Source organism: Phytophthora infestans, genomic scaffold (assembly GCF_000142945.1).
Source record: "Phytophthora infestans T30-4 supercont1.74 genomic scaffold, whole genome shotgun sequence".
Lineage (NCBI taxonomy): Eukaryota > Oomycota > Peronosporomycetes > Peronosporales > Peronosporaceae > Phytophthora > Phytophthora infestans.
In genome coordinates this window covers 367005-378316 of record NW_003303685.1, presented here as the reverse complement: position 1 = coordinate 378316, position 11312 = coordinate 367005, and the positions used below count along the sequence as shown (strand labels likewise).

The window sequence follows — 11312 nt, the reverse complement described above, 5'->3', positions numbered from 1 at the left end:
GTATCATACACATGCTGCGGCATGCATGCGCGTGTTGGCTTCGGAGCCGTTTGCATTAATGTTGCGTTTTAACGCTGGCCGTTCTTCCCTAATTTATTTCCACCGCTTCATTTGCGGCCCCATATATTTTGCAGTTTTGTATTTCCCATGTCGCCTGAGGGAAAGTTTAACCTTTTCCAGATAAGAGGAAATATTGCCGTCTTTTAACAAAAATATTTTAGCAATAGCAACTCCGATAGCAACTCGAGTGGAGATAGCCTAAGGCTATTAAGGATTCTATAAATACAAGTAAAATGTTTCTTTTAGACTATTCTGGAGCTTCGTACGTACAATGGTTGTAGCTGGGGCTTCCGCGTCTCCTGACTTTCGCTGTCATGTGTGCGGACACGCATACTCCAGTCGATCAAACCTCCAAAAACATGTGCGGAAGAACAATTGTGACCCGGAAACAAGGAAAAGAAAACAAAAAGAGAAACGAAAAGCGCGAAACGCGCGTTATCAAGCAAAACTTGGCTTAATAATGAAAATTTAAGTACTAACGATGGAGAAGCTAAGAAGGTTGGGACTCTCGAAGCTACTGAAAAAACCGATATAAGTGGTAAATGTCCTGTCTGCTACACAAACCTTAGCAATCCTGACGCTCGTCCTACAAATGGAATGAATTGTGAACACCGGGTTTGTGGCGAGTGGTGGGATCAGTAGATTGCGGAATCTCGGGACAGAACGTACGCAACGTGTCCAATTTGCCGAGGATATGTCTACCGAAATCGCAGTATCTGCCATATATGTCGGCAAAATGTCTCTATATTAGCCCTTGCGGCCATTTATTTAATAAAGTTTGCAGTAACGACTACTTAAGAAACAATGGGCTCACGCTTTTGTGCCCAGAATGTGACTTTCGCTCCCGTAGCTGGCTTTATATACTTAATTCATTTGGGAGAACAAAAATATTTTTTGTCTTGCTTTATACAATATTTCTTCCAACAATTCTTGATTTTGTATTTGGCTTTGGTGGTTTATGTCGGTTGCGACAAATGCGGATGCCTTTTCCGGGAAAGGGATTGAATTACCTGTTCGCCACATCAGCACCATTGTACTTCCTTCAACATTTTACAAGCAAGCCGGGCGTCGTGTTACCCGACGTATTGCGAGTCGTGGTGAGGACAGTATAGGGAAAATCTACAAGTGTAAAATGTGTAGTGCAACTGGCCATAACCAACGGACGTGCAGAAGGCACAGTAATGATTCGGATTTAGCTAGCTCACAATTGATACCGCATGCGGTTCCCCTCCCGAATTTACGTGATATCATTTCCGGTCGTCAAGTGAGCACTGCGGCAGCATTACCTGCAGAAGAACCTTCTACATCTCAAGCCACAGGAAATTCAAGCCGCATGTCAGTAAATTTCTTAATTACCGGTAATTAGTACTCCGAAGTAATAAAAGCAAACAATGTTTATATCCCGTAGACGTCACTAAATTAAATTTGTCAAACCATTTGACTATAAATCGCTAAAATTAAACAAAACTACTATTGTCAGCTCTATTTTGACAGGAATCTGTAAATTGCTAACGACACGTTCACCAAAGTGAGATTAGTAAAGTCTTTATTTTCGAAGTTTCAGTCCACAGTGGAAATGGCATAGCAAGATAAGACTACCTTCAGGCTCTCGAAAAATTGTCTCCGTAGTTGTCACTCTTGACATAGTTAAAAAAACGCGTCGTTTGAGTCAAATAGCTGGACCCACATATCTATATTCTCAGCGAAGTAGCTGCGAGTGCAGGCGCTGTATGGAGCGACATCAATCTGGTACAGGACGACCTTCCCACCACATCCGTCAGCACACTGTAGAGGGACGACGTATTACCGTCATGGTTTACTTGTGCAGTGCGATTATAGGCAGATCAGTGTCCACCCACACGATGTTCAGGCCCGTTGGCTAGATGTTCCAGTGGAACTAGTACAAATAGTGCTCTCAACGTACGTTCACTGCAATGGCACGCCGGCACAAAACAAAAATAAAGTGGTCCACATTTATTTTGTTTTGGTACTGGTACTGGTTTTGGGAAAGGTACTGATTCCGGGATTTGAGCTCACATATGGTACTGGTTTTGGGAAAAGCTCTTTATGTCTCTCGCTCGTATCGTCTCACTTTCGTTGCCATTACTAGTCGCAGCCTTACTCTATGTAGCTGCTCTACAGTCGCTACAGCCGAACGACGAGAGTTCGTAGTAGTCTCTGTGTTACTGTCTTCATGTGCCAAGAGTGGTGCCGCTTTTTCAGCAGTCTGGCCCGTGAGTAGACAGTACCAATTCGCGGTGCCAGAAAGCATTAGTTTTTGTGTACTATAATGTGTAACGGTTTTCAAAGTCCTTCGCTTTTACCTAAATTCTAACCCACATGAGATCGACTTTCCCGATACATTAAATCATGCAGGTTATGTCGTGCTCTTTTACCTGACGTCGACACTCACTGCATACCGATACAGGTAAAGAGCTGCAACCGCGGCAATGGGGGCAGCCTTATCCATGCAGAAGTTCCTGGCCACGCCGCTAGCGGCGCAATGGAAGTTCCCGTTCGTGGTGAACCCGCGCTTTTGCCGCCGTCGCGTCACAACACTCGAGCTCACAGACAATTTCTGGACGCACACCATCGACATCAACGGCTACGCAGTGCGCGAAGCCGAGTCCGGTCGCGTTCTGTTCCGTGTGATGCCTACAATTGAGGGCGAACTTTCAGATGGCCGCACGAAGTGGCTGCTGGACGAGTACGGTATCCCGGTGGCCCATTTGACGCACAGAGACCACCCCACAGCAGCGACCTACGACGTTTGCTTGGGCAAGCGGCGGTCGCCTCAGCCGAAGGTGCTGACGACGTTTAAAGTCAAGTTTGTACCCGGAAGAGGAGAGCCGTTGCTTGCTGAAGTGGATGACCCACACACAGGAGGCAAAAGTCGGATCGGATGTCACGGAATGTGGCGACAACGAGCTGCCGTGTTGTATCTGGAGCGAGGACGCGGAGGTCGACGGGCACCTATCGCCAAGGTCTATCGCCCAGCTAGCAACAGGATGACAAACTTCGGAGGCAATTCTTACCACGTGGAGACAGCAATTGGCGTCGATATGGCGCTGGTTATCATGGTCTGTGCAGCTATGGACGACGCCAGTGTGCATTTCCACAAAGCGCACCGACTTCCAATAGTTGGCACGTCAGGAATTCAATGAATTAAAGTTATCAAGCCACAAAAAACACTACGACAGGGAACTCAATACGCCAGTCGTTTTATTAAATATTTTGTTGTGAGATTATTATCGTTTGCTTCAGACATTGAACACCTTCCGATGATAGTCAAATGTCAAGTTTTTTAGTCGCCCAGGATGGTCATCGCCAGGTCGTCTTCGTCGAGGCATTGGCTGCTCCACTTTGAGTTGGAATATGGTGGCAAGGAGCTGTCGGCAGTGTCGAAGTCAAAGTCCTCCCCTTGTTCCATGGCTTCGAAAGCTGCTACCGTCATCGGACTTGTTTCTTCGGCTCGTTGGAGACAGCGACCACAGAAGGCAAGTTTGGAGCGGGTGACTTTGCGACGGAATGGCAGTGCGAAGTGCATTTGGCGATATGCCGTGCAGCTCGCACAGACCCGTTCGTCACAGGCGCTACACAGTCGTTCGGCACGATGTGGCCACCGCCCAAAGGAGCGAAAACACTCGGCGCAACAGCCTCCAGCTTTTGGATTGGCTAGTGTCGGTTGACTGGAATTCAGAAGCCACGCGAGTTTCTTGCGTTCAGCACAGTGGACAAGTCGATGCAGACTGTGCATCTTGGCTAAAGCGCCGCCAAGAAACACACCGTCACAAGAAGTAGAGCCTAACATGAACACCTCCATAACGTCTGGGGATGGCTGGCGATACACGTAGCAGTACGAGATAACAGCTTGCCGTCTGCCGTTCTTGCTAAAGCCACCGAATCCCGGGACCTCCACCGATTGTAGTAACTCGTAGCCAACTCGTTCTCCATTCCCGAGCTCCGTGATCCCTGTGGACTCAATGTACACCGTCTCAATAGCACGCGAGCTGAAGAACTGTCGTGATGTCACTTTGGCAGCTGTGGCGCCGCTACGCAAGCCTCGCCACCTTAAAGTACACGACCGCAGCGGGTTGTCGTAGCTTGGAGACTCAAGAGGTGCAGCTAACAATTTCTCGTCCACGAGATTGTCCCCTAGGTACGACGCTCGTAGTCGCGTGGCGTCTTCGGTTGAGCTCTGCAGCCCGAACATGACGGATTCCAAGTCACCGGGGAACGTGCCGATCATTAGCGTAGCTGGTAGCAATTTGGTACCGTCGTCTACATAGTCGTAATCTGCCAACCGTGAGCCGAGTTTGCGTTTGTTGTTGTGTCTCCAGCGAGCTCGACGCTCCTTGTACATTGCGAGGTCGCGGACATGTGCTATTCGTTTCCATCGGGTAGAGTCGATCGCGAACGGATGGCGTGAACAGCCGGCATAGTGTCTCGACATGTGTACGGCTTCTTGGATGTATGAGTCGCTCATACTCAACAGGGCGGCCGTCTCTTCATACGATAGAGCCTCGGTGTGGTCAAGCGTTTCTTCCTTCTTCATTGTTAGACTGCTGCGTCCTTCCGCGCAAATGGATGAATGGTGGATTGCACAGCTAATGTGCTCGGTCTCGACGCTGGAAACTGAGGAAGGAATGGGTTGTGGACATGTTACTGCTTCGTTCCAGTGCTTGGCGGATGGCAGATGGCATCCCCGAATTCCTCTTTCCACCCACTCCACGAGGTTAGTTCCGACGATTGCAATGCGTTTCTCGGTGGTGAAGTATATGCGAAATGAGCTGGGACAGGCTATGAGGTTCAGATGTTCCCAGTGAAGTGTCGGCATGGACCGATATCCGACTCGGATATTCCGACACCCTACCCGCTTGTGCTCGGAACAATCCTTTGGTGGTCCAAAGGAGGACACCTTATTATAGCAATAGTCCACCATTCTGATGATATTTCGTTAAGTTTACCACTCGTTTTACCATAAATTGACTGCCCCAAAGTGGCCTCAAGCACAGGGTCCATGCTACTGTCGTTGCTGACCCCACCGGCGCCATTGGGTAGCTGTGCTGGTAGAGACCATGCAGTGCAACGCGAGCCTTTCAACGATCCTGGCGAATGATAAAATCCATAGCGCAATTGATCTCCTTGCGACGACAGCAACGAGCAGCTCGCCAATGCATCTGACAGACTGTCCGTGACAGTACAGCAACATGGTGGTAGTGAGCTTTTACAGCTCACCACCGCACCGATTCCGCGCATTAATTGTAAAAGAGATTGATGCGTGCAGGAACCATCCAGTGGTTTTGAAGCGTGTAGTTATATGAAGAACTACACTACCGGTAAGCGCAGGGCGCTTCCTCTCGTCCATGCTCACATTTAAACCCTCAAACCCGAGAGCCTGGACCGTACACGTTACCGTAAAACGCTTAGGCTAAGCGTTTTACTAAGCCTTAGCGTGTGCGGTCCGCTAAACTTAGTTTTTGTATGCGTTTCTTTCATTTTCCAAAGTCCACGAGGGGTAGGTAATGTATTCTGGAACTCCGCTCGACCAAAAAAATACGATTAAAAAGGCCATGATTACACGAGAAAAGCGCGTAACAAATCAAAATTACACAACACATACATGTATGCAATATCACAATGACGTTACTGAGCACCACTGACTTTTGCTGTCAGTTTGCGATTCGCTGCAAAGGGCACAGGTCTCGGTGCTGCGGCATGTAATGGCTTTCCAAGCGAGATGGAGAGAGCTGAAGAAGGCAGGATGGCACAGCAAGAAGCCTACCGGATTGTCAGTCGACTTCGTGTATCTAAAACATTAGAAGACCAAGAAAGACAAGCGCGGAGAGGGCTTTTTTATCGGAGAGGAGGAACTAATGCGGTTTGCCGACAAAGCTGACCTCAGATGGACTTGTGAAACTAACTATAATCCTGCTAGACATTCGTAGCGCATGTGGGTATGTAACGGCGTTTCAGGCAAAGAAAACTGGTAGGCGGGCGGGTCTACAAACGCAGCCTCACGACCCGAAAACCAAGGTAGTGTGCTGCATTTTTGTTCAAATGATTAATTCAATCTGACAATACAAATTGGGCAGTGGTAATCAGCAGCAGGACACATCAACCGATGCCGAGCTCATGTCTTCAAGAGGACGTGGCACATTTAGACGGAGGTTTGACCAACAAGATGTACATACACGTTTGTGCATTATGTAAACTTGTATGTGCTGTATGTGGTACAGAAGTTTCTTCTGGCGACATCGCAGAAACGCCAGTAGCTGCGAATGATTCTTATGAGCTACCGGACCCTCAGTCGAGTGTTCTTCTATGTGTCTCTCCTCATGATACGTCCTGTATTGACGAAGGCATCAGCTCCGACAACGACAGTGTCAACAGCTGTAAGTTCCTCTACATACAGCATAAGAATGGTATGCTAACTTGTATTTCTGGTCGTAGTGTAGGGAGCTCACAGATACAACGCACCTGAACCAAACCTTTGTGGAACCTCAATTTTGAATACTGCTGAAAGCTGCTCTCCCAAGCTACCCAGCTGGACGAAGAAACAAAGGAAGATACAGCGAGTGGATTGGTCTTCGCGACCACGATGAAGCGACAGCAACGCCGTCCAAAAATTCGTGCTGCGCCTCAGTATAACGGCCATACGGCTGTTTTAAACGACAAGTGGGGACCTGTTAATAATCAGAGTGGGCGGAAGAGGCGCACCCGAGCGTGATAGGTGTGATATCTTTTGAAAGGCACCGATGGTGCGCGCGGTGGGGACTCTTCTTTCTATTGCAGCAATTGCAAACTGACGACGATGTTCAAGAAACCAAAGGCGTGGCGCGTGCTCCTGTGCAATAAGGTTCGGCACCGACACAATGGTGCTCTCATGTCTTGCTTCGAGATTTGGCATAAAGCCTGGCGTAATGGAACCCTTCTGCCGAAGATGGCTCGAAAGAGGAACATCCGCGCGCGTGTGCCGGCGAAGGAGTCACTGAACGCGGGAGTGTGTGAAGAGTGAGCCGAGGTGCCCAGCGACGCACCAACGGACGATATCTCACCGCATTCTAATTTAGGTTTAGAATTTCTAAACCTGCGCGAGCGTCCGAGACGTAAGAATAAAAAAATGTTGCGTCCTTTTACTTCTCTTAATTTCTGTATACTATTATTTGTACTTTCTACTGGCGTTTTATACAGCTCTAGCCATCAAACTATTTAGGCGACGCTTCTGGCTTTGGCGTGTGCTAGCCACTGCATCGTACTGTCTATTACGTATTCCATACAAGAAGCATGATAAAATAGATTTTTCATGATCAATATCGTGAATGTACACGTTTGTATGCGAGTCAGTTCTTGGAGGGTAGGTATATATATTGTGTCTTTTCAAAATACACAATTATATATGATACCGCAAAAACCTCCTTTCAGTATGCTTCCCCTTACCCCAGACATACGCGTTAATTCGGTCGATGGGGGGACGAAAAGCCTTCGGTTTCAAGGGGTTAATTCTCTTTACCTACTTGCAAAAACAGGTGCTATGATTGCCAGGTCAAAATATGCTCCTTCATGATGGCACACTTTTGTCGATATTTTCTAATTGACGGTAATTAAATGCTGTAGATGTATTGTGTGTATGAGGTTTGTATTCTAAACGCAACGTTCGACGGACTTGTCAGCTCAGTAGCCATATTATACTTGGTTTCGCTATGTATCTTCATTCTACTGATCGAGCCAGAAAACCACGGGCTAGGGAGCAAAATTCCTGACTCAAGTCAAATATTCAGTGTCTCAGTATTACAGGAAGTTTATAGACTTCTACAGGCTAAACCCATCCTTCGAGCACCGGCTATGTCTCTGTCACTGGCACCTGCTTAGCTTTCTTCCCAGAGGAATCTTGCTTCCTTGGGTTAGTATGTTTATTTGACGCTTCTTCTTTTTACATTTTTAGATCATTTACCAGCTATGGCTTGTGCTCTCTCGTAGTGCTAATAGCCGTTTAATCAACATTAAAATGCTTGCTGCGCCAATAAACGAATTGACGCCGAGGCTTCGTCTCTGAGTTAGACGCCGACAGACCTGTCGCTCTCGGCATCGTTCACCATCGTCGGCGCTGGAGAGGGAGGCAAAACTCGAGCTGACCTCCGGGGGATTTGCTCTTCGTTTCGTCTGTGATGCGCTTATAGCCAATAGGACATTTCCTATTAGAATTTGAGACACATTTTTGTCGTTTTCAAAGTCGTTTTCGTATTCTAGATTAAACGCTTTGGTGCCGTACAAAGAACGTTATTTTACGCAGCTTTGGCTACCGTTCATTCCAAATCCCTTCTCTCAGACGGCCACCATACGTCGTCGCAAACTCACCTCGTGTCGTACGAAAGCGCCGCAGACCCCCCCCCTTCCTTCCGCTGCCTGTCTCCGTTCATGAGAGGGCAGAAGCGCCGGACATCGGTGTCAGACGCCTCTGCTGATTATCTCAGCGAGGAGGAGAGCAAGAACGAAAGCCAAACTCACGTGGACGCTCAACCCGACACTGAATTGGATGTATCGCGATCCCGCACCACTCAAGTCACTCTTAAGGACACGACCCTCGACATGTGGGAGCGGTTCGAATCATCGGACATGTATATGATGACGATACATTGGTTTACAAATCCTGGCTAACCACACACTGTTTTGTGGCAATGCTGCTAGACCTTCTATAAGCGATCGTCGATGACGCTTGGTGTAAGAAACAACAAAACAAAAGAAAGCTACGCCAGACTAGGCGTCGAGCTCCCATATTTATAGCTGTTATTGGACGAGTCTTACCTGCGCGACTTTGGCCGCTGCGTAGCCATGCAGGAATCCTTAAAAGCGGCGGCGCTTACAAACGAGATCGCCGCGATGCTCTGTCGATAGGGTGCTTTGTTCTTTTTTATTTCGATGCTTTTCGTAGCAAATAACTGACATTTTCCTAGCTGAGTTTGCCGTTACGAAGATACAATTACGGCCCATTGCTACCAAAAGAATGGTTTGACAAGGCCTTATCTCTGGCGAACCAGTGTCGTCAAATCTACTAGAGTCGTGAAGGTGTTAAGCCTCCGGAGAGTACTGTTATGGTGAGATTTTTGAACAAGATAAAGACGTTTTGGATCACAATATTACTGCTGATTTATTTGAGAATCTTGTAAAATGGCACAAAAAATTAAGCAAGGGCTTGCATAATTTGAAAAGATCGTTGTGTGGGTTCAGTCCATTGGCCTTGGTTGATTTTTTAATAATAGTCAATGGAATAGTTTGCGTGAGTTTAAGTTCACTTTTCAGAGATATGCAAGATCTTAGTTTAGAAGGCGTGTGCACGTGCGTCCAATTCGCTAACGTAAAAGAGGAGCAAGAACTAGCTTTGCTTGATTTCGCCCTGAAAAGAGAGATGGTCGACATGGTTCTCGAGACATATATCGAACGGATATGTGACGCTGCTGCAAACAAGGCCGAGAAAGGACACTTTTACGACACCTTTGATGACCATGACAAACGATGATCAGACAATGAATTGGCTCAGAGGGCAAAAAAAACTGTCGAAAAATCCAACGATAAGATCGTCGGAGCCGTTTGGATGAATAGAAAACACTGGTATGTGTATGTATTTTGCAAGTCAAAGTGAACCTACACGGTCATGAATTTAAGAAACGACAAAGCCACTGTACAAGCTGTTCAAGAGTGGGTTCTCACCATTCTTAGGTTAAGAGAAGATTTAAAGACGAGATGCAACCGCGATTACCAACGACTCTACCCTACCAGCTGTGGCATCTTAGGGATAGCTTTCATCGAAAGCAGTTTGGCTCAGCAATACGATGCGCCCTCATACGTCGACTACCTACTGTAATGGGTCTACTTTAAGCCCACTACCTCGGTGTACACGTAAGCGCACGTGTATGAGGAAGCGTAAGTTTCTTTTCACTTCGATTAACTATACCTTCGTCCGAAAGATAGATTCGCTTGAATAGGAAAGCAAAGCCAGTTTCTGGTGAAATTGAGAGCTGTTTATTTGTTTGTTTGGGTATTCCTCCTAATTTAATATTTTAAATGAAAGGCATTTATCAACGAATGGTTGACAGAATCCTCTTGGGCTGGACTTATAACCAATGAATGCCTTGAATACATGCAGACCAGCAGTCTGCCAAATGTAACCATTGGTGGATCTCACACCAACGTGGAAAACTTCTTTCGTAACCAAGTGGCTATGAGTAGCCACTTTGCGGGAACCCCGTTACACCTACGGCTCCGGTACATGCTGGAGCTATGATTGCCTAAAGAAAGATATTATCCATATAGTTTCTGCATAGATGCCATTTGCACTACTCTTTCGCGTTAAGATTTTCCTGTTGCTAAATGGGTAATATCAGGTTCCCTGCGTACTACACGTAGATTTTTTTAGCCAGGTAACAAGCATAAAGTAACCTTAATTCAACGTTTTCAATGACATTCATTCTCAACTGTCGTACGTTCCAGCCGTGCATCTTGGACGCAGCATAGATTTCCAGCTCGCCTGGATCTGCATGTCCGTCTCTTACCGAGGCAAGATAATCTTCATCCAGTAGTCCTGCCAGATCGTCCAGCGTAGCCATGTAACGCGTCAGCACAGATGCATACTCGTAGCTACCCGTTTAGCAGTACTGCTGTCTGCCAGCCCTTTAACGCCGGGTCCATGGGGCATTTCGACTCCATTTTTCTTCTTAATCATCACGGCGAGCGCCTCCGTGTACTCGCGGAGGCTGGTCGCCTTCTTCACCGCGGGTATCAACACCCGGCTCACTCACGCTTCGGAACGTGAGTGTCTCCTCATTTTCGTTCACGATGTCGGGAACGTCTTCCAGCAAGCGACTGCTCGGCTCCCAAGTATCTTCACCTGGGGAGAGTCCCAGCCAACGCACGCGATAGTGTTGTTCCTTGTCCCACAGGGCGCAACCCTGTGGAAACACTTCAGTGACCGTCACGGGTGTCATGACACTGGCGAAGATCATGGTCGACGATTCGCTCAGCGATCCAACGCTGAGCGCCCGAAGAATCGATCAAAGGAGTAGAACCTTCTCGCTGGAAAGTTGCCGCGTCACTCGAGGACGAATCCGTGTCCGGGATCTCGGACGGATGGTACTTCTTTAAATGTCCGACGTAGAACGTCGGATGTAGCCGTAGTGTCGAAGGAATGTCCAGAGTGTAAGCGTCACCAATGGCCTTGTTCACCGTAAACGGCCCAATAAAGCGCGGCGATTGCA

The 11312-nt window shown here is 47.5% G+C and overlaps 4 protein-coding genes across 4 annotated transcripts; 3 read left to right on the top strand and 1 right to left on the bottom strand.

The window, feature by feature from the left end:
- Positions 1-2510: 2510 nt before the first annotated feature.
- Positions 2511-3224, top strand: PITG_19016 (uncharacterized protein; the record flags this gene model as incomplete). Its single annotated transcript, XM_002997460.1, has 1 exon — positions 2511-3224. The coding sequence occupies one exon, from the start codon at positions 2511-2513 to the stop codon at positions 3222-3224; it is 714 nt and encodes a 237-aa protein (XP_002997506.1).
- Positions 3225-3364: 140 nt separating this feature from the next.
- PITG_19015 (uncharacterized protein) lies at positions 3365-4615 on the bottom strand (the record flags this gene model as incomplete). Its single annotated transcript, XM_002997459.1, has 1 exon — positions 3365-4615. One exon carries the CDS (start codon positions 4613-4615, stop codon positions 3365-3367), a length of 1251 nt encoding a protein of 416 aa, XP_002997505.1.
- A 765-nt stretch (positions 4616-5380) lies between these two features.
- On the top strand, positions 5381-6573 carry PITG_19014 (uncharacterized protein; the record flags this gene model as incomplete). The annotated part of the gene is made up of 3 exons (XM_002997458.1): positions 5381-5399; positions 5999-6017; positions 6519-6573. 3 exons carry the CDS (start codon positions 5381-5383, stop codon positions 6571-6573), a joined length of 93 nt encoding a protein of 30 aa, XP_002997504.1.
- A 301-nt stretch (positions 6574-6874) lies between these two features.
- Positions 6875-9018, top strand: PITG_19013 (uncharacterized protein; the record flags this gene model as incomplete). Its single annotated transcript, XM_002997457.1, has 5 exons — positions 6875-7074; positions 7134-7169; positions 7858-7967; positions 8390-8678; positions 9015-9018. The coding sequence occupies 5 exons, from the start codon at positions 6875-6877 to the stop codon at positions 9016-9018; spliced, it is 639 nt and encodes a 212-aa protein (XP_002997503.1).
- Between the last annotated feature and the right edge of the window lie 2294 nt (positions 9019-11312).